Source organism: Pelobates fuscus, chromosome 1, assembly GCF_036172605.1.
Source record: "Pelobates fuscus isolate aPelFus1 chromosome 1, aPelFus1.pri, whole genome shotgun sequence".
NCBI classification, from domain to species: domain Eukaryota; kingdom Metazoa; phylum Chordata; class Amphibia; order Anura; family Pelobatidae; genus Pelobates; species Pelobates fuscus.
In genome coordinates, this window is record NC_086317.1 from 465,254,002 (window position 1) to 465,278,451 (window position 24,450).

The 24,450-nt window shown below is 39.6% G+C and overlaps 1 protein-coding gene across 1 annotated transcript in view; it reads right to left on the bottom strand.

The window, feature by feature from the left end:
* Nucleotides 1-24,450, bottom strand: part of TENM4 (teneurin transmembrane protein 4) — a 1,183,725-nt gene that overhangs the window by 52,496 nt on the left and 1,106,779 nt on the right. Inside the window, exons 20-22 of the mRNA XM_063431236.1 lie at nt 20,153-20,369; nt 1,628-1,747; nt 99-360 (exon numbers count right to left, since the gene is read on the bottom strand). Coding sequence (XP_063287306.1) covers nt 99-360; nt 1,628-1,747; nt 20,153-20,369 — 599 coding nt within the window. The remainder of the gene's footprint in view (nt 1-98; nt 361-1,627; nt 1,748-20,152; nt 20,370-24,450) is intronic.

Genomic DNA, 24,450 nt, shown 5'->3' on the forward strand with positions numbered 1-24,450 from the left:
GCCTTCAAGAGCAAATCTAAAGTCTGGAGAGCAAGTACCTGAATAATATGATGTTAGCTGTAATTAAATTCAAAGCTACAGTTAAATTGTATCTATACCTGTATTTCTGGAACAATGGGCCCCTTTTCTGAACAAGAACTGGCAAATGCAGTGAGAGGAGCAGGTGAGAGAACCGGGTTGGGACGGGCAAAGCTACTAAGGTCACAGCTCGGGATCTCGTTCTCCTCGTGTCTCATTGTAATGGTCTCCATGACGAAAAAGCGGTCCCATGGCAACCAGAGTGTATGTTCTTGAGTAATAAATGGAGCCCGTTCAAAGCGGAGGGTAATGGATATACCGCCATTTGTAACCAGATCAAAGCTGTTTATGGAAACAAGAGGGTGGCGGGGAGATGACAAAAACATTATTTGCAAAGGCATATAATTTGCTCCATTCATTTAAAACGGTGGTGGAAAAAAAAAGTCATTTTCTTTTGTAAGTGAATTATATAAGAAATGCTCTCTCATGTGCAAGAACTAGCGCACTGCCTGTTATTGTAATTATGCGGCTAATTACACGTTAATTTATCTACGATGGTCTTATATCACACTTACATAAGCAGATTCGGATTTGTAATCACCTGGTTAAAATTTACCCTCTTCCAATAGTGACAAAATACCATTCAGTAATTAACAAATATAATGGGCCCTGCAATTGTTAAAATGAGCTCCCTCAGAGCCCTCCGGTAAATGTATTCATGGCCTGATAACTTATTTATGTTGATTGCTCCCAGATGTTTTCTTATCCCTCTTCTTCGTCACGTAAATCTAATTTAATGACAGTTTAACGTGCTTTTTCCAGTATGCACCTCCATTAACGGTGGCAGTTTCCAGTTCTACACTAATAAAAAGCTATTTAGTATGCCTGTTCTGCTTTACCGGCGTAGCTCCTAAAGCCGAAATGCAGCGGCATCTGGCTCTACAGCAGTATCGAGGTCCAGTGTCCCAGGCAGCGGATATTGCTGAGAAATCTGCATTTAAACAGGACTGCTGACTGCAGCCATTTGTAATGGGTTTTCGCAAAACTATAAGCCTTAACCATTTAGTTCCTTTGACAAGCCTATACACTGATCTTCATCTCCCAAAAGGTTTATCTACAAAACGCGCAGGGTATGACTAAGCACCCCGATTTTTCAAGTGATCTGAATATATGCTTGAGATCATTTCACCTGAACTGGTAAATATCCCTCGGTAGCTTCTGTGACAAACGTTTATACGCAATTAAGTCAACTCAATAATACTTTCAACATTATAGGTGGCCTCAACTAACGACTCACGATGCCAAAGAAATTAAGCCTAATGATAAACTGAGTAAAAGGAACACACCACAGAGCGTGTAGATTAGCAATAAAATTAGTGAATGCACAGTGGATATACTTGCAATTATTTATAATTTAGAGGCATATATACAAATTATTTGGTTAGATGTTCTTACACCTCTGAGATCAAATGTCAGGTGAATACTCACATGTCAGTCATTTTGAAATAAAATGCAGTATATCCACTTGAGTGCTCATCGTCAATGGATGGATAAAACGGAATTTCTTACAAGATACATCTATGCTATATTACAGATAGACTCCAGTTACCTTCCGTCTTGTCTGCTGATAGTGTAGCCCAAGAGTGGTGCGCCAACAAAACTTATGTTTACTCCCACTAGCGGTGTCCCGTCGGATGTCATCACTTGACCACGAATGACACACGCATGCCTGAAAAAGACAGGTTCGAAGAAGACACAAGTTAAAGGACATTACTTTCAAATGTTTGTATTTGACATTTATCTAGAAAACGGTACTGTTACTAGTAGACTGTAAGCTGGACAGGGGCAAAAGGTTAAAGTTTAGAAAGCGTATCGTAAACTTTTTATACAGAAAAGAATGAAACCAAACAATGTGTAATAAAATAAGCAACCTCTTCAAAGTACTTAGCAATTTTTTTCAAACTTTGTAGTTCTCTTCAATCAATCATTTAGATTTCAAGGGAGTAGAAGAATTGAAATTTTCATTGGTCCCTGCTTGATGAAGCAGTATTACAGATTCGAGTACTAGTGTGCAATAGGGAATAGCAGTGGAGCAGCAAAAAGCTCTCTTATTCATGGTAGTCCAGTTTGAAAAAAAACATTGAAAGTTTTACAGCATTACTGGCAGTTTCTTACAAAAAAAAGTCAAAGTAATATCAATGATTTTTCATCACCCTGCTGCAAAGAGGAGAAATGAACAATAAATATAGATAGCTATAATACACCTGATAATGTAATAAGAAGTTACTGTTAACCCTACTAAGGAGCTTGTCCATGCTCTAGTAATTTACAGCATGGATTATTGTAACCCTCTCCTGATTGGTCTCCCCAAAAGCCGTATTGCCCCGCTACAGTCTGTAATGAATGCTGCAGGTAGACTGATTTTCCTCTCTAGTCGGTCCTCTCACCCCTCACCCCTCTGCCAGTCCTTACATTGGCTCCCTGTATGCTATAGGAGTCAATTCAAAGTGCTAACCCACACATTTAAAGCACTGAACAATTCAAGCCCCTCTTATATCTCTTCACTGATCCATAGGTATGCCCCTCCTCGTTCTCTCCGCTCTGCCCGTGACCACCTCCTGACCGCTGCTCGCACCCGTACAGCCAACTCACGCTTGCAGGACTTCTCGCGGGCGGCTCCTTTCCTATGGAATAGCCTGTCTACCGCCATCAGACTCTCCCCTAGTCTTCAATAATTTAAGAAGTGCCTTAAAACCCATCTCTTTAGGAAAGCTTATGGCCTCCCTGAGTAACCTCTACCTCACATACCTGTCTCTTGCTCTCTCCTATAGGACAGTGCTGTACTCTCTCCTCCAGCTCTGCTTCACTCCCTCTCTATTTGATTGATATTTCCTGTCCAAACATGTCTTATACCCCACCTGCTATAGACTGTAAACTTGTTTGAGCAGGGTCCTCTTCAACCTATCGTTCCTGTAAGTTTTCTTGTAATTGTCCTATTTATAGTTACATCCCCCCTCTCATAATATTGTAAAGCGCTACGGAATCTGTTGGCGCTATATAAATGGCAATAATAATAATAATAACCCAAGTTTCCATATAATGAAAAGCAAAGGACAAAGTTCAACATAAAAGGAACTGGGTTTTCCCACTAATGGCACCATTTTGGGTGAAAACAAGATCTTAGAATTTATGGAACAGAAATTCCAAAAGCAATCATAAAATTGCTTGGACTTTTGCCTAAAATGAGTGCTAAATTTTGGGGAGAAAAGCTTCCTTTTAATTATTTTGGCAGTTGACACTCTTGCCGGATGTAATATACATGGAATACAAAAGAAAGATTCTGCAATATCACAGGAACTTACAAACACCCCTAATTTGTAGACTTGTGCATGTGACTTCACCTGCACAAAACTGGAGTTGAAACCAAGAATGGCAGCACAGAGGAAAAAACGTTTCAGGGCATATCGCCCCCTTTCTTCTCTAACAAACTTGGCACCTCTCTGTAAGCAGACCTGTCATATGGGGGAGGTCTCTGCATTTGATAGCTACAGACTTTCAAAGAAAACAGAATAAAATGCTCTTCTTTAAACAGTCTGCACATATGAAATACATAAAAAATATTAAATATATGAAAGGTCTCCCATTCTAGTCTTGCACAGTTTGCAGAATAGCAGCATGATTTAATTGAATAGGTTTCGTACAACTGTATATAGCAAGTGTGTCCCTATACCTAACATAAGGGAGAACATGAAGGATGAGGAACCTTGGCAACTTAGATGAGCCTAGATGCTTTCTAGGACATGTAGCTCACGAACATCTATGGTGCCAAGGTTATCCATCGCTGCTCTAGGCGGCTTAAACTGTGGTGGTCATAGTAATGGATGATTTACTTTTAAACAGTTGGTGTTCTGTTAGACTCTAAAAGCTAGCTGAGCATCATGGGAAATGTAGTCCAGAAATAATTTATGGTGTCAAGGTTAGCCATCACTGTCTTAGATGGATATATCCAAGGTGTTAATGTCAATTAACACCTTGGATCAAGGGCAGGACATATTTCAATATTTCATATCTGATAACATATGTAACTTCCTTAATTTTACAAACGCCCTATGAAAGCGAGATTATTTTCCTGATCGGTAACCATAAATCTGAACATTTACCAGTATATATTTTTTTATGATCTACATCTATAAATATAAATTTTATTAACTATTACTATACATGTAAGGATTTGTTAATATATAAATAGATTGTATTCTATATTACCATACATCTAAAGATTAATATATACATATTTTATCTATTACCATACATCAAGATGCATTACTATCAAGGTAATGTTATTATCCATTAATATATATCTAAGTATTTATGGGACTATATGTTGTATGATAAATTACAATAAATAGAATGACTGATTTATTACTGTAGAAATCTATGTTTGTCTATTTCAATAGATCTAAAGATTGCTAACATATAAACATGTTTAATGCCAGATGACCTCAAATAATAGGATAAAGAGACGGATTAAACACAAATAATTCCAACAGCTGAAGAGGATTCTACTTAAAACATAATTAATGTTAAATGTTAAATATGAAGAGGAAAAAAAAAAAAAAAAAAAAGTAAATTTAAATCTGAATATACACTCCTGTCATTTCCCTCACTGCTAGAGTCTAAGCTCATCTTTTTTCCTGGAGGAAACATTATATCTAAACTGAGACGTATTATACTAGAGTAGTTTATTTATTGGGATATGACAGAATAAATCTGGATAACATGTAGGGTGTGCCGGACTAGATTGCACCCAGAAAGGTCAACAGCTGCATTATTTACTGTGTCTGCAAAGGAAACTGGAACCCCAGTGAGCGGATATCTCAGATCACGCTGATAAAATGAGGTTTAGATAAGACGAGAATGCCAAACGTAACAGAAATAACCGAACTGCAAAGTTTCACATCTCTGGCAGGTTAGGTTGATTCCAACGGGAGTTTTAAACATTTAAAAAAAAAAAAAAAAGGCTATGTGTGTCTTTAAGTCAGTAAAAGCCATAGATTCTCGTCATATCTCCTTGTCAGAGAACTATGAGAGTTTTCCAAATTTATATGGTCTCAAGGTGAAGCTGTCCCCGCAGATGCAAATTTGAATGATCTTACATCTAGAGGGAAGTCTATTCTTCACAGATATAAAGTGGCTACCAACTATAATTCAGGTATAGGCAACATTCGGCACTTCAGATATTACATAGTTACATAGCTGAAAAGAGACTTGCGTCCATCAAGTTCTGCCTTCCTCGCATTTGTTTTTTGCTGTTGATCCAAAAGAAGGCAGAAAAAAACCCAGTTCGAGGCACTTTCAATTTTGCAACAAACTAGGGGAAAAAAATCCTTCTTGACCCCAGAATGGCAGTCAGATTAATCCTTGGATCACGAAGCTATTACACCCTACATTGAAACATTATATCCTTGAATATTCTGTTTTTGCAAGTATGCATCTAGTTGCTGTTTGAACATCTGTATGGACTCTGATAAAACCACTTCTTCAGGCAGAGAATTCCACATCCTTATTGTTCTTACAGTAAAAAAACCTTTTCTTTGCCTTAGACGAAATCTTCATTCTTCCAGTCTAAACGCATGACCTTGTGTCCTATGTACGTGTCCTATGTAAAGTCCGGTTTGTGAATAGATTTCCACACAATGGTTTGTATTGGCCCATGATATATTTGTATAATGAAGATACGGTGGACTACATCTCCCCTGATTCTTTGCCAACATTGTCCACACCATCTGGAGTGCAGAAGGTTGCCTCCTGATAGATGTTCCTTACATAAATTGCTTAAATAAGATTTTAAATAATATTTTAATCTAGCCAAGAGATAGGAAATTTAGTTATAATTATCACTGAGGATATGACAGATTCAGAGTCAGAACATTGAATTTTTAGACCCTCGGAGAGTGAGAGTGTTACTGAAAAACGCTGTTCAGAGCATTTGGTCAATTATAACATGTCATATCCACAACAGACTGTTACTTCCTGGAATTATGTGGTACAGTGAAGGAGATATGCCCCGCATCATCTTCCAGATGACACACAGAACCCACTGAAGTGCAGGGTGCTCATGTTCATTAGATGTCTTCTGAACATCACCCAACTGAACGGGGAATTTAATATATCCATGGTATTCCTACCTAAACTCCAACTAAAATTAAAATACACTTCAATTTCTCATTGTTTGCTAATTTCTATTCTAATTTTGCCTTGAAGAATGCATTAAAAAAAAAGAACAAAAATAAAGAAATGTTAAAAGAATAATTAAATAATAAAGAATTGAAGAATGCATTAAAAAATACCAACCATGTTTCAGTCTTTAAATAGTAAAGTGTAATTTCCATAAATAACTAATTTGGGATAGAAATAGCTTTCAGGAACCTGTGATCTTTGACAGTCACCTTTAACTCCACACATTTCATTTCAGAATTTCTTCTTTTTGTAGCTACCTCCAGGACAGGAAGGTTAAAGTACTGAACCCTAGACACCAAAATGTCCTTTCTTTAGGCAAGAACAGCTACCCAATATGAGCGAGGCACCCTGGGGTCCTGTTTAAGCTAATTTAGTCAGTGATTTCCTTCAGAAGACCTTGGTATTGGTGCTATAATACCACAAATAAACCTATTTAGGCCCCGTTGGATTCATCATAGGTCGAGAAGGTTAACAAATACATTTGTGCCTTTCAAATTTTACCATATAAGAAATCTATGAAACTGTTTCAAAACTTGAAGGCAAACCCATAAATAACATTTCTGTTGTGTCAGAATCCCCCTCACTAATGAGTTTAACTTAAATATCAAACTCTAAATTACATTCTGCTAGGCAAGGTGTCGTAAACAGGTAAAACTGCAACTGCTGTGTAAAAACAAAATATATAAACAAAGAGTTAAAGGGACACTCCGGACCCCTAAAGCAACTTCCTGAAATGCTTTATGTGTAAAAAGAAGGTCCTCTTTTTGACATGTATTCCTTGCACTGTAGTCCTGAAGTGGCTGTTTAAGTGACCGGTCGCCTCTGATTGCAGTAAAAAGGTGATATTTCTCCCACGCCACGCTGGTCTCGTGCAGGTGGCCCCCACGTCCATTATTGAGATCATTAATCTTGATGATCTCAGCGAATCCAGTGCTTTCTTATAGGAAAGCACTGGGAGGCTATTGCGCATCCACAGCAAAACGCTGTAGAGCATCAATCAGCATCTCCTCACTGCCAGCACTGCAGTATAAAGCACCTCTAGTGGCCGTCCGAGGGACTTCCACAAGACTAGGCAGTAATGTAAACACAACCTTTGCTCTGAAAAATCTGTGTTTACAGTGCAATGGCTGCAGGGACACGCTATAGACACCAGAACTATTACATTAGGCTGACGTGGTTCTAGTGACTATAGTGTCCCTTTAAATGGCTAAGAGAAAGGATTCTAATCCCCAATCAATTGCAACAAATCTGCTTACACTGTTCACAGTCAATAGTTATACGATGGAACTGCAATTGTGTTTTGTTTTTGCTTTGATAACTATCTAAACATAAAAAAAAAAAATCATACCCAACACGATGATAATCACAAATGTTTAGTTTTGTTTTTACCAGCATTTTCCGTTTAAGCTTTACTAGAACCACTTACCATAAAAAGCACACATCAAGCTTGTAAACTTGCAGTAGCATTAACATCAAAAACGTTAGTGATGTACACCAGATTACTAAGCCTCTCAGACTTTAGTCCCATGATGTGATTTTATAGACAGCTTACTAACCATAACTAGTTTTACGTATTGCACTGGTATTTTTAGATTTGGTGATAACAGTATCAAAGCGAGAGATAACAGTATCAAAGCGAGAGATAACAGTATTAAAGGGTAATACTGAAGGACTCTTATCTTGGTCCAGAAGCTCAGACCACCTACCGAGATTTAAAGATTTTAATTATGTTTTTTTTTTTTTTATATCGTAAGAAATGTCCAATTTATTTCTTGGACTTTCCTTTTGCTGTTCTTAGACTGGAAGTCCCATAATTACCAGACAGACAAGATCTCTTATGCAAAGAGAGATCCTTCATTTTGGTAAGATTCCAAGAGAACATGAGTTCTTTACTGCGGCTTAGAAATGTACACAGCAGGGCACTGATCAGAGTCTTTGATCATGAAAGTAAAACCATATGGCAAGACCACCAAAACCAAGGGAAACTAGAATGGTATTAGATAGAATTGAAGGCACATGCCACAACATAATAAAGTCAAAGACGAGGAATGGGAGAGAAAGTGAAAAGGAGAGAGAGAGAGAGAGATGGGGAGGGGGGACGGGACTCTTTAATAATGTTATAAACTAAATTCCTCCTGATCAATAAAACTATCAAGGCTTTATGATACTGCATTGAGGTCTGTAAGTAATAGTCAGGCTAAGACAGGATTATTCACGAACATGAATTTCAGATTATATCCAAAATTAATAAACTAAAACCAAAACCGACTTAACTGCCAACTGTATAAACAACATAATAAATCACGTTTATGAACAGAGTTCTGAAAATGCCAATCATTAAAAATAAGAAGAGCGGTGTAACCACTGTTTCTATTAATATTACGGTGATATTTTTGAAATCAGACTAAAAAAAAAAAAATCTTCAACATTTTTTGGTGTGGTTTATGAAGAGTGATTTAGGAGTATCTACACAAAGCTACTAAACACGAGAGGAGGTTCAGCAAATTAAATAAACATTATCAGTATTAGTCACTAAAGTGAGAAGTTAATTTAATATTTAAGGTCAAAATATATTAACTGGAAAAATCCTTTAAGCTTTCAAGTAGGCTACTATGCGTCACTGACAAGGCCCAAAGAAGGCTGAAATGATCCTCCGGGGATGCCGTATCTCTCATGCAAAGAGAACTTGCTGACATTTTGGTTCTGAACTGCCCTCATGGATGGGATCAGTCTGATTTACTTTGGATCTGGTTCTCTCTGTAATAGCACAAGTGAGCAAAAACGTTTCTGAGACCTGAGTGGGGATTTAGCGAAGGACAAGCTGAGTTCCTCTAAGCTTTTATTTGTTCTCATAATCTTGTTTTTGTTGCACTAAATTTGTTCTCCCCAGGTTAAAGGGGTGATCCAGGCATGGACCTAGAAGGGGCGCACTCTGCCTAGAGAGCTATCAGCTACACCTCGTTGACAAGGCCCAAAGATTTAAATTTGAAATTCGCATTGGATTCTCATTTGAGTGCATAATCCTGTATATATAAATGTTCTGCTACTATATGACAATATTAAAAATAATATTATCATACCAACCACACCCTGTAACCCACCAGGCCACCACACGAAAGGAACAAACCATACCAACCACACTCACAGACTCAGTCCAGGGCTGCTCAACTAAAACGACTCCTGCCTCTCCCTCCTCCCCCCGCACTATAAACCAGACACCAGACTAAGCATGACCTCCGAAGAAGCCATCGGAACGGGCCTTAACTGGGGGCGAACGTCTGGGGGACCGCCAGAAGCACGGGCTAAGAGACACCCGCACTATATACAACACTGACCCACTACCATATAACATAACCAGCAATGACAAGGGACCAAATGGTGAGACAAACACATCACAAGGCTAAACAACCATCATTGCAAAACGGAAGTAATACCAGAAACACCAATCAGGCATAACAATAGAACCTCAGAAATGCACATTACCTACCATCCACGAATATTCACCCATAACACTACCTCAGGGCTAACATTGCCCCTGTGAGAATCCCCCCACCCCCACAAAAGAGCACAAAACCAATCTGAATACAGAAAAACACATACTGTAAAATGCCAAAACACGCCCCCACAGAGAAGACGACTATTACCCCTATCTCCTACCCTACCGACGAACTCTCCAACACACACCCACCCTCCCAACCCCACCAACCTGAAGGATATACACAAAGGAAAGTCGATGGCCGGACAAAATTCACGAAGAGGGACTACACACCACTCATTTGAAACACTGGCATACCAGGGACACAGGGGTAGATAAATCTCTTATGGGTTACACAACAAAAAAGACCAGAGACCATAGTCAGTATCCCCTCCCCCGCTACCCCACAGAGAACTCCAAGACAACGGAATCTCTCCACCATACCTATTGTTTTTATATTGGTTAAGGTTACACTTAAACCAGTTTTGTTTTGTATATAAATGTTAAAAACCTGATAGAACAAGACCGCAAAGCAGAACTCTGAACAGAAACAAGATCACCTAACGAACCAACTTCTTTTTTCTGTACCAATGTGAAATTGCTGTAAAACGTGAACTTTGGCTTTTGCATAAGCCCATGTACTGTTAACTTGCTTGAATATTCTGTCTTTGAAAATAAAGAATTACAAAAAATAAATAATATTATCATCATTTATATTGCGCCAACATATTCTGCAGCACTTTACTATACAAATACACGCACACAGACACACACGCACACAGACACACAGACACACAGACACACACACAGAGATTTTCATTAAAATGCAACGATAAACATGACTGTAGTATGTATAATGTGAATGTACGATTGCTTTCTGGAAACACATTTTTACTTTATACAACATTTGCTATCCATCAAGATAATTCCCCCTTTGTGTTAAAGGTGTGAGGAATTTTTGGCAAGAAACAATCTTTTTTTTTTTTCTTCCTTTTTGGTCATATCTCTTCAATTGAATTTTATACAGCTTTGTCTTTCCCTCCACCATTTATGGGTTTAACAGTGCAGTTTATGTGCGAGTCTTATTAAGATAAAGTGCTAAGAGTTAAGTTTGCGGATGTGGGTATTTTTATATACGAGGTGAGATGCTGTTATGGTATTTTTTTCCCCAGTCAAGATACTTTGACCCTTGGAAAATCTCAATTATTCCATTAGCACATGAGGTGCTTTCACTTGGACGACGAGATAACTCCCAAGAGGTGAAATTTATAGGCTTAAAATGGGCCCTAAAATATCATTTTTTTCCCACTTTATTTTACAGCGTAAGGTTACTTGATTCTGCACTCTGCATTGGCCGTAAAAGCAGTCTAACCACTTAACTGTGAAAAATCGTTGAGTTCATTAATTATGCATGTCGTAATCAGCGCTGTTTGCCTTCTATAAAGTCTTGTTAGTGGTTATGCATTTGCACGTAAAGGAAGTTGTACGTGTGGAATTTTTTTACGTTTTGGTTGAGATCGCTAAAAGCTTCGTCTATCCATAACGACAATGACTCGTTTTCCCATGATTTTCAATCAGACAATCTGCTTTGTATTCTGGGGGTGTAGCACACAAACAGCTCACTTCCGTGATACAAATCTATCGAGTTTTCCCTGGTTTATTTGCAGATATTTAAAAAAAATATATACATCTATATTGTTTTAAATGTTATCAGGATTTTTCTATGTGCAATACAATATAATAGATTTACTCCGATTTTGTGCACTAATACCGTGAAATCTAAAGTTCTTAGTTCATTGCTTAAGCAAGAGGAAGTAGCTCCTTTGCATGGAAACCTATACACGCTGTATGATTTAATATATGCGTACATGTAAAATACACATTACTGGAATGTGTGAAAAGCAAAGCTGGCCAATACTGGAAGTCCGGTTTCCCCTTAGCTTTTTCCCCTTGGTTTTTAAATCATTTCTCTGGAAAGCTAGGACACTTCCTGAGGTCACACTTTCTGACTCTCTAGAACTCTTTACAGCTCTCCCCACACAATGTAAGCTGCACCCACTGTTTGATCATCAATCTTTGTCCCCCTTAACCCCTTAAGGACCGGACTGTTTTTGCGATGTTGTACATTTGCGACCAGGCCTCTTTTTACACTTTTGTGGTGTTTGTGTTTAGCTGTAATTTTCCGCTCTCTCATTTACTGTTCCTATACAAATTATATATTTTTTTTTTTCAGGACAAAAAAGGCTTTCTTTACATACCATTATTTATATAATCTCATGTAATTTAATAAAAAATAAAAATAAAAAATATGATGAAAAAAAAATGAAAAAATACATGTGTTTTTACTTTTACTTGAAAAATCTTTTACTCATCTACAAAAGCGAATAAAAAAAACTGCTAAATAGATTCAAAATTTTGTCCCGAGTTTTAAAATACCCAGTGTTTACATGCTTTTTTTTGCAAGTTATAGGGCTATAGGTATAAGTAGGATATTGCGGTTTCAAAACATACATTTTTGCAAATGTATCAATAGTGACATTGTAACACTATTATCTGTCAAAAATCTCTGAATAACACCCCACATGTACATATTTTTTTTTAAAGTAGACAACCCAGGGTATTCAATATGGGGTATGTCCAGTCTTTTTTAGTAGCCACCTAGTAGCAAACACTGGCCAAAGTTAGCGTTCATATTTGTTTGTGTGTGAAAAAAGTAAAAAACTAAATTGAATGCTAATTTTGGCCAGTGTTTGTGACTAAAAGACTGGACATACCCTATTTGCAATACCTTGGGTTGTCTTCTTTTGCAAATTGTATGCCATCATGGTAATTCTCATTCCTGGGCTACCAAACGCTCTCAAAGACAACGTAACCAACCTGGCCATTTTCAATGTAGAAATATTTGACCCATATATTTGACCCTGTAACTTTCAAAAACGCTATAAAATCTTTAAATGGGGGTACTGTTAAACTCGGGAGACTTTGCTGAACACAAATATTAGTGTTTCAAAACAGGAAAACGTATCACAACAATTATATCATCAATAAAAGTGCTGTTTGTGTGTGAAAAATTTGAAAAAAGTCACTTTCACTGACAATATCATCGCTGTGATAGGTTTTACTGTTTTGAATCACTAATATTTGTGTTCAGCGAAGTCTCCCGAGTAGAACGGTACCCCCCCCCCCCCATGTACAGGTTTTAGGGTGTCATAGAAAGTTACAGGGTAAAATACAGTGCTAGCAAATTAAATTCTCTGCAATTTCGGCCTGGGTTGGCAGGCAGGTCCCTCAAATTGCAATTAATAAAATTACTTAATTATGTAAAAATATTACATAAATACGCACGCAGAATTTAAATAAATATGCATATTTATATATTTGAAGTCTACATGTATATTTATATAATTATTATGTAATTTTGTATATGGACAGATGTATATTTTGTATTATTTTTATTTATTTATATATACATAGATATATATACAATTTTATTCTAAGTGTATTTTGATATAAATATATATATTACTATCAAAATACAGTTAGAATAAAATTTCATATAGATATAATTTTTTTTAACATTTTTATTATTTTTTTTATTTAATGTACTTATTATTTGTATTTTACAATATATATACAATATATATATATATATATATATAGTTATTATATATTTTATATATATATACGTGTGTAATTTAATTATAAGTGTATTTTTATATTAATATATGTATATATTAATATAAGAAAACACTTAGTATGACATTATATATGATATATAGGCATATATTATATAAATATAATATATGTCTATATATCATATATATACACATATATAATAATATTTTTATTTATTAACATTAACTTTTATTTTTTTAATGATTTTACACTAGCAGGGAGACAGCCTGTCAGCACAGGCAGTCCCCCTGCAGGCAGACACTAGGACACCTATTGTGACCATGTGACCGCTCTGTTGAGCGATCACATGGCCACAGGGGTCCTAATCCGCAGCGGGGAGACAGTCTGGGCTGCAGGCAGTCTCCCCACACCGGGAGCACCGCCGAGGGAACAACGGCGATATGGTAAGTACATAAGACCGTTAGGACAGTTCAGGACTGTCATCGGTCGGCAATGCAAAAATGCCAAAGACTGTCCGGAACCGTCCTAACGGTCCTTAAGGGGTTAAAGGACCCACACTAACCGAGCAACACGCCTCCTCTAATACACACCACCTGATCAGCATCCTCACTCCAGCTCCAAACATCTCCTATAACCCACACTACCTGAGCAGCATCCTCACTCCAGCTCCACACACCTCCTATAACCCACACTACCTGAGCAGCATCCTCACTCCAGCTCCACACACCTCCTATAACCCACACTACCTGAGCAGCATCCTCACTCCAGCTCCACACACCTCCTACTACTAAATGCTCACTCCAGCTCCCCACACTACATGGGCAGTATCCTCACTCCAGCTCCCCACATCTCCTATTACCACACACTCACTCCAGCTTCCTACACTTCCTATTACCACACACTCACTCCAGCTCCCCACACCTCCTATTACCACACGCTCACTCCAGCTCCCCACACCTCCTATTACCACACACTCACTCTAGCTCCCCACACCTCCTATTACCACACACACTCACTCCAGCTCCCCACACCTCCTATCACCACACACTCACTCTAGCTCCCCACACCTCCTATTACCACACACTCGCTCTAGCTCCCCACACCTCCTATTACCACACACTCACTCTAGCTCCCCACACCTCCTATTACCACACACTCATTCTAGCTCCCCACACCTCCTATTACCACACACTCACTCCAGCTCCCCACACCTCCTATTACCACACACTAACTCCAGCTCCCCACACCTCCTATTACCACACACTCACTCCAGCTCCCCACACCTCCTATTACCACAAACTCACTCTAGCTCCCCACACCTCCTATTACCACACACACTCACTCCAGCTCCCCACACCTCCTATCACCACACACTCACTCTAGCTCCCCACACCTCCTATTACCACACACTCGCTCTAGCTCCCCACACCTCCTATTACCACACACTCACTCTAGCTCCCCACACCTCCTATTACCACACACTCACTCTAGCTCCCCACACCTCCTATTACCACACACTCACTCCAGCTCCCCACACCTCCTATTACCACACACTCACTCCAGCTCCCCACACCTCCTATTACCACACATTCACTCCAGCTCCCCACACCTCCTATTACCACACACTCACTCCAGCTCCCCACACCTCCTATTACCACACACTCACTCTAGCTCCCCACACCTCCTATTACCACACACTCACTCTAGCTCCCCACACCTCCTATTACCACACACTCACTCCAGCTCCCCACACCTCCTATTACCACACACTCACTCCAGCTCCCCACACCTCCTATTACCACACACTCACTCTAGCTCCCCACACCTCCTATTACCACACACTCACTCTAGCTCCCCACACCTCCTATTACCACACACTCTCTCTATCTCCCCACACCTCCTATTACCACACGGTCACTCCAGCTCCCCACATCTCCTATTACCACACGCTCACTCTAGCTCCCCACACCTCCTATTACCACACACTCGCTCTAGCTCCCCACACCTCCTATTACCACACGCTCACTCCAGCTCCCCACATCTCCTATTACCACACGCTCACTCTAGCTCCCCACACCTCCTATTACCACACACTCACTCTAGCTCCCCACACCTCCTATTACCACACACTCTCTCTAGCTCCCCACACCTCCTATTACCACACGGTCACTCCAGCTCCCCACATCTCCTATTACCACACGCTCACTCTAGCTCCCCACACCTCCTATTACCACACACTCACTCTAGCTCCCCACACCTCCTATTACCACACGCTCACTCCAGCTCCCCACATCTATTACCACACACTCACTCTAGCTCCCCACACCTCCTATTACCACACACTCTCTCTAGCTCCCCACATCTCCTATTACCACACACTCACTTCAGCTCCCCACACCTCCTGTAAGTCACAATACATGACTAACATGTTGACTTGAGAACTTCTTTAATCCACACTCCCTGAGCAGTAAAATACCCACTAAACAGACTTACTTTATCATTTATCTGTGATATGTGCAACCTTTTTTTTATACAACAAGAAAGAGGCGTGCCCAATAATGCAATCTGACCAAGTTTATAGTAAGTTTATAAACATGTATTACATACTTTTCAATGTTTTTCTTACTTTACTTTGGTTTGTGTATTTGTTTAAAAGTGCTTGCTAGCCGAGTAAAAAAAAAATAAAAAAAATCAATTGATGCATCTCCCTTTAAAACATACAAAATGTGCAGTTATGACTTATTACAATGCAAAGATAAATGGACAGTTGCTAAATATGCCATTTTAAGGGCAGATATGAAAGTTGATCCCCAAGGTGTTGTAGTTAAAATTCCTATAATACTTTGCCAGCCTTAAAACTGCATAAAACAAATAGCGGTGCCCTTATAAAGAATCCAGATTACTTAGGAGGGACCCTATGCACATTTTACATACGTGGTTTGCATGATCCTCCTATTGTCCATGTATGACCTACTAACGAAGCATTTCAATGACCTATTACTTGAGGTATTTGGTCTACCTACCTACTTTGCCAATGATTGATAGCTAGCCCCAGGTGATTGGCATTGCAGATAGCACCCAGGATGTCATACATTGCATACACTAATTATAAAGTATTTTTTTTTTTTTTTTTTATAAAGAAAGCATTTATGAAGATTACTAATGCAAATGCAGGTGGAGAACAGTCAGCTCTCTATCTCAATCCATAAGGTGACCTAGATTTGATTAGGAAGTACCGGACTGCCTTCCTAGAAAGCTCGATAATTGAGTTAGAGATAAAACATTAGGACATATACATCAAGTCTAATTGCTGAAGGCATGCAGAGTGTTTCAAGGAGATACACTGAACAGGATGCGGCAAGAGCTACACGTTTTCTAGGCAGGCAATTACAGCCCATAAATACTCCAAGTAACGCATGGAGATCAACGGGAAAGTGTTTAGAAATGTGTAAATGCACATTTATGTAATACCGTCTCCATTCATCAGTCTATCTTAAGGTTTGGCAAATTTCCGTAGAATTTGGGATCCAAGCTAAATTGTTATTAAGTGACACAGACACCTTAAGCCACACTCAAATTAGCTACCATAAAACCATACTAAATTAGCCTTACACGTGTTCTAACGCCCACTTGCGTTACAAGACAATTACTGACAAATACATATCCTGCCTTCACCCACTCACACACATAACTAGCCATTAACACATGTACATGCGTAGCCACTCACACACATAACTAGCCATTAACACATCTACTTACGTAGCCACTCACACACATAACTAGCCATTAACACATCTACATACGTAGCCACTCACACACATAACTAGCCATTAACACATATACATACGTACATAGTCACCCACTCACACACATAACTAGTCATTAACACATATAAATACGTAGTCACTCACTCACACATATAACTAGTCTTTAACACATATACATAATATACATACGTAGTCACTCACACACACAACTAGTCATTAGCATATATACACACACACATAGTAATTCACTCACACGCACAACTAGCCATTAACACATATACATACGTAGTCACTCACACACATAACTAGTCATTAGCATATATACACACACACATAGTAATTCACTCACACGCACAACTAGCCATTAACACATATACATACGTAGTCACTCACACACAACTAGCCATTAAAGGAGAACTATAGTCACCTTTATAGTATAATCATTGCCTTCAGGCATTTTCATGCAATCAACCTTTTCAAAGAAAATGCAGTGTTTACATTGGCCCTAAGGACACCTCCAAGAGGCCACTCCACTGATGGCCACTGGAGATGCTTCCTGGGGCAGTGCTTCACAGTAGGCAGCACTGCCGTTCAGCGTCTCCACGCTCTGCATGGGGACGCTGAATTTTCCTCATAGAGATGCATTGATTCAATGGATCTCTATAAAGAAGTGCTGATTGGCCAAAACAGTGTTTGGCCACGCCCCCATCCCGCCTCCTTGCCGATTTTAGCCAATCCAATGCTTTCACTATGGGAAAGCATTGGATTGGCTAAGAATTGGTAATGCTGATGATGTCATCAAGGAGGCGAATCGGGGGCTGGGCCAGCACCGGCAGACTCACGCGACCCTGGAGATAAGGTGAGTTTTAATTCCTTTTAAGGGGGCTGAGGGGCAAGCCACCTAAATAGTGAGTTTAACACTATAGGGTCAGGAATATATGTTTGTGTTCCTGACTCTATAGTATTCCTTTAACGTATATATACACACACACACACAACTAGGCATTAACACATGCATGTACGTAGTCACCCATTCACACACATACCTAGCCACTCACACACATAACTAGCCATTAACACATACGTAGTCACCCACTCACACACAACTAGCCATTAACACAAACACATACGTAGTCATGCACTGACACACATAACTAGTCATTAACTCATACACATACGTAGTCACCCACTCACACACAACTAGCCATTAACACAAACACATACGTAGTCATGCACTGACACACATAACTAGTCATTAACTCATACACATACGTAGTCACCCACTCACCTACATAACTAGCCATTAACACACACATATACGTAGTTACCCACTCACATACATAACTAGCCATTAACACATATACAGTCACCCTCTTACACAGATAACGAACCATTAACATATACACATACGTAGTCACCAACTCACACACAACTAGCCATTAACACATACACATACACATACTTTCTTTATACAATAAGTGTGTCATTTACTGTGCTAGGATTGCAGAGAACAACCTATCCACCAATCCATTCTGTCCTTAACGAAATCTCAACCCATTTTTATTATTTATTTATCATGCCACCATGATATCTACAACTCAAGCATTCTTCCATACATTTCTTGAATTAGCCATTCCATCTTCTGCTGAATGTGAATGCTCCAGGTATCAACTACCCTTTCTTTTTCCAACTCATTCCCACCCTTCTCTCTCCAGACCAAATTCTAATTCAGTTCCCATGATATTTAATGTAGTCAACTAACAAAACTGTTCAGCCTGTCCCATAAAAAAATCCTCTACACATTCCAATGTGCATCCAAATACCCAACCTTTGCCTTCTTGTCCGAGGACTAGTTCATTAGTCACGTAATGGTGAATTTTCTATATAGGAATACAGATTACAATATTATGTATTAACACCCAGTATGTGCCTCATGTTTGTCTGTTTGAGCTGTGTGATTTGCTAAATGTGAACTTATAAGCATCACGAAGCAAAGTGTCAAACTCGCACACATACAGTTGGTATTATTAGGGTCCTTCCCTCTGATCGTGCTGTGCCATAACCACTGAGTGACTGATCAAAATAACAGATCTGAAATAACAGATTTTGTGGAGAAGGAAAAGCAGCACAATCCCCAGCAATTTATATTTATAATAAGAAATGTGTCTTCTTTAAATCCTTTGACAACAGTGTTTTATGTATTTTTGGTTTAGCCCCGTGAATTTTAATTTGATAATCCGCAACAAGCAGTGTCGCCATATATCTCTTCTTGGTATTCCCAGGACCTCGCAGTGTAGGGAAAATACGACGTCTCTGACCTTCAAGCTTTACTGCAGGCCTCTTAAAAGTCAAAATGTTTTAGAGACCTCTACCAAGGGGAAAAAGGGGGCGTTTTATCAAAGTAAAATTCCTCATAAAATAGAGGAACAGTAATTTAAAGAAATCACTCGGCTTAATGCAGAGGGAATGGAGAAATATCTCTCAGGAGGCTGCTTCCCCACCTTAGACGGCAGATATATCCCAACTCGCCGTTAGTGAGTGTGCGAGCTGTAAATACAATGTATCCATTACTTAGTGCAAGCACACTGTGCGTAGGTATTCTGTACAAGAGGTTCTATATAACTGATAAAATACTCAATAATGGAGGAATGATTTAGACCAAGGATGGGAAACTTCACACCGTCACTGTGTATGAACTACATCTCATGATTCTCAGACAACCATGGTGCCCCGAGGAACCACAACCATCATTAATCCCAAACTGGGTCATTTGATAAACAGCCATTTGTTAAACAAAATGAAGTATTTCATATTTAAAGTTTTCCTTAAAACTTCTTACTTCAAATTCTCATGACTTCAAACCCTACAATAGCTGGACTGGCTGCTGGTCTGTTTATTCCACACGATTACCAATCCAGTAGATCATTAAATGCAATAAAAATGGGTATAGTAAGGGGGTAACAGTCACATCAGTAATCATAATAATCAATAATAAAAAAATTAAACATCCACTCACCCTCCAGTGAAAGGATTATCTCCTGGAATGTAGTGAGTGCTGTCCTTCCCTACTAGGAACTTGATCCGGCTGTAGAAGGAGTGCAGGTTCTGCTGGGACACTGGAGCTTGCGTTTCCTGGATGATATCCAGGGGATCGGGTGAGCCTAAACACAGTGCGCTGGTTTGGCAGGAAGGCTGTAAGCAGCAATCAGGATCCATGCAGTCCACTAAGCCATCTGCAAAGAAACACTGCTGTTATTCTCACAATAATTATTATTATAATTTATATAGAGCCAACATATTCCACAGCGCTGTACAATGGGAATATAAAAAGATAAAGAAACAAAACAATACGTTTATAATCAACAAATTGAGGTAAGGCAGAAGTAAGACTTGAGGAGAACCCTACTCAAAAAAGGTGTCCAATTTAAAGGAAGCAACGAGTCATGTGCCAGTCTAATAGGAACCCAGACCACTTACACATCCAGTAAAGTCTATAGACAGAAAGGTGTTAAAAAAACAAACAAAAATACAAAAATAAAAGCAGCAAAAAGTTATTAAAACTGCGAAACCACAAATCTGGAACCTGGACTCAGTCCGAGAAAAAAAAAAAGAACGGGGATGATGACTGCCCTCTAGACTAACGAAAGAAAACCCAAATGTTTCAATGTATATTTTCCAGGATTCACGGCTAACTTCAAGGATGGCTGAACATCACAAGCACATGTAGTTTAGAAACATTGCAGGTTTTAATTGGTCGGTTTTCTGACCACTTTTAGGTTCCCGTACCCACTGTACTGCCGCCCCCCCCCCCTCTACAAATGAAATATTATTATATACAGAGATCAAAATAATGTTCTTTACAGTGGTGCAATCTGTATGTTGCCGAATTTGCAATTTCAATTTTTTTATTTTTTTTTAATACTCTGTGTACTCGATACATTTTTACAGCAATGTTATGACTCAATAAAGCACTTTAAAGGTTATCTATATAACACATTAAACACAGGTATCAATTTCGACAAATTAAGCAACCAATCCGGAACATAACAATAAGAAAACTGAAAATGTATCGCTGCTATTTTATACAACAGCTCATTTGTACACGGGGGAAGGTAAAATGAATATAGCTCTATTTGCAATGCAGTCGTACTGCATTAAATGCACAGTTTTGGACACAATCGTCTGGCACTGAAGGAGTTAACCCTTTCAGACTGGTAAAACCTCAGGTGGTATACTTGGCAATAAGTTGCAGATTCACTCGGCTATGGCAAAAGAAAAAAAGAGTCCATATGGCCGTTTCTCCATCGTAACATCTGGCAGATGGGAACTCAGAAAATCTCAGAAATCTCGTCTTGGTGAGTTGTTAAAATGCCAAGAGCTTTGGAGTCATTCCGTTATGTGGGCATACGGTGTGCCATACTGTATGAAATGGATTTAAAGAGTTTCCAGGAGAATTCGTAAGAAAATGTCCTGATCATTCCACCGGGAACAAACTTTAGCAGGATCAATAATAAAATTAAAAAAAATAAATAAAATATGCATCTAAATAAAAGATTGCAAACTAGAAAATAAGAAAGAAAAGTGCATAAACAGATTATATACGTATTTTAATTAAGGAGGGTTGTATTTGAATAGAAATACTCTTTAAAGCAACCTTAACTTTCTTCCAGTTTTCATGTCCTTATGCCCCTTGTATATTAATGATTATGCTCCTTACACTGGTTATATTTGTTAACTTTACAAAAAATTTTTTTTGGGGTATTTTTAATTTTTGTTGTGCACAAGTTAACAAATTGTTTCAGTTCGTCACAACAGCGGTTTCAAAATACAATCGGAATTCAACATATATTCCAAGGAGTAGCAGTTAGTATACATGTACATTTTTATATTAAAGGAACACTATAGTCACCTAAATGACTATAGCTAAATAAAGCAGTTTTAGTGTATAGATCATTCCCCTGCAATTTCACTGCTCAATTCACTGTTGTTTAGGTGTTAAATCACTTTGTTTCTGTTTATGCAGCCCTAGCCACACCTCCCCTGGCTATGAGTGACAGAGCCTGCATGAAAAAAAAATGGTTTCACTTTCAAACAGATGTAATTTACCTTAAATAATTGTATCTCAATCTCTAAATTGAACTTTAATCACATACAGGAGGCTCTTGCAGGGTCTGGCAAGCTATTAACATAGCAAGGGATAAGAAAATCTTAATTAAACAGAACTTGCAACAAAGAAAGCCTAAATAGGGCTCTCTTTACAGGAAGTGTTTATGGAAGGCTGTGCAAGTCACATGCAGGGAGGTGTGACTAGAGTTCATAAACAAAGGGATTTAACTCCTAAATGGCAGAGGATTGAGCAGTGAGGCTGCAGGGGCATGTTCTATGCACCAAAACTGCTTCATTAAGCTAGTTGTTCAGGTGACTATGGTGTCCCTTTAAAGTAAGAGATAGTTGTGTCAGAATAGTGGTTAGAGAACCAGTAGGCTGGTTTAGGTGAACTGCCATGTTGGTGTGCTTAGTTAAGACGTGTAGTCGCACATGAGGTTTGGGACTTGCATTGGAATTAAACAGGCAGCTAACCAAATTGTACACATTTGCTAGGCAAGGGCAGGCTACTGTACCTCCGGCGTCTACATTGCTCTGCCAGGGCTAAGGAAGGCATGTTGCGTGTGGTGGAGTGAGAAAGTGACTGCATACATATACAGATGAATTGGCCGTTGAGGTACGTAACCCCATGCATATTCGGGTATGGTGTCAGCTATGGGTATAGAATTAAGATTGTAACACCTCACTTGTCAAATAGGTGGTGTGAACTAGGTAGCGGTACCTGAGGCGGGAGGTGAGGGGGGGCAGAGTAAACTGGTGTTTGTTACGGTCGGTCAAATGGCCTAGGGGAGTTATCTAAAAGAAAATGCAACAATCAGTTAAAGTTGTAGAATAACACAAGAGAAAATAAAACTTAAGCTTGTAAGGTAGACGCCCTTGAGTCCAACGGGGTCTATCGCGGGGTGAACGAGGTCATTTTTGCCGAGTTCCATGCATGTGGGGGTTTCTGTGCGGTGGTGGGGTCTTTACTGGACAGACTGTCCTGCGGTCTTGCAGCAACGCTGGTGCATCTTGTAGATCCTCCTGTAGTGAGTAAGTGGAGTCTCCGTGTATGATCAGGAGTAAGCGTGACAAGCACCAGCAGTAACGTATATTTCATTGTTGCAGATTTGAGGTCAAAGGCTTAAGGGACCTCCACCATGCCATGGTCCTGCTTGAGAGGTCCTGATAGAAGGCCAGGGACATATTCTCAAATTGGAACAGCGATGTACCCTTGAGGGCCGCTAGCACTGCTGCTTTGTCCGTTCCGGTCTGGAAATGGACCACCAGGTTTCTCAGTAGAGCATCAGTGCTTTAGCCGGTTTGGGGATGCAGAAGAGACCATTCAGAGCTACTGCCTTAGCCTGCTGGGGCGGCAGCAATGCTACCAGAAGTCTTCTCATGAGGTGCTGTAATTCGGCTTCTGGAATGTCCGCCGAAATCACTGATATTTAAGTTGTTCCGGCGTTGGATATTCTCTTGTGCCGCAAAGCTACGCTCATATGTTTGGGTCGGCCTTTGTAGTTTCCGGACAGCTTGTTGAAGTGTTTCCATGTGCCTTTGTGTGAGGCTTCTTCCAACACTCTAATGCAGCCTGTCAGGCCCTGTAGGCCGCTGCGGATCGTTGACATGTCTGGTTGGATGGTGTGTTTTAAGTCTGCCAGGAGCTCTTTCAGTATAGCGGTGGTAACTGGATCTGAGTCTGGTGCCGGTGGACTCTGTTTTAGCTTTGTAATTCTCCTCACCCTCTATTGACAGCTCGTCGGAGAGGTCTGAGCAGCCTCCTGAGAGGGCGGCCATTTTGGGCCTGCTCGCGCCCGACTTCATAGTTCTCCGATATTCATCCTCATGTGTGGTCTGTCGGTCTTGGGCTTTTTAGTTTTGCACCCCATGTCTTCTGGGCTAACTTGTGATATCTCCCAAGTTCAGCTAGTCTGGGGAACGGCTCCAATATTCGGGTTTTCAGTTGCATGAAGCCCGGAGCTTCAGGAACATGCAACCATCTGCTTCAGTGGCTAAATTCGCCAACTTTACTAACTGTCCACGATGCCTGTGATCTGCCCTTGTGTGGAATTCTTTTCACAACAGGATTTTGGATATATTAACTTGGCAACTAAAATGTATCTTTGCTTAAAGTGGCACTGTCATTATCTGGGACTTCGCAAAGACCCCCGATGGTGACATCAGCGCTGGCGGGGCCGGTGGCCAGCAGATCTGTTCACTGCCAAA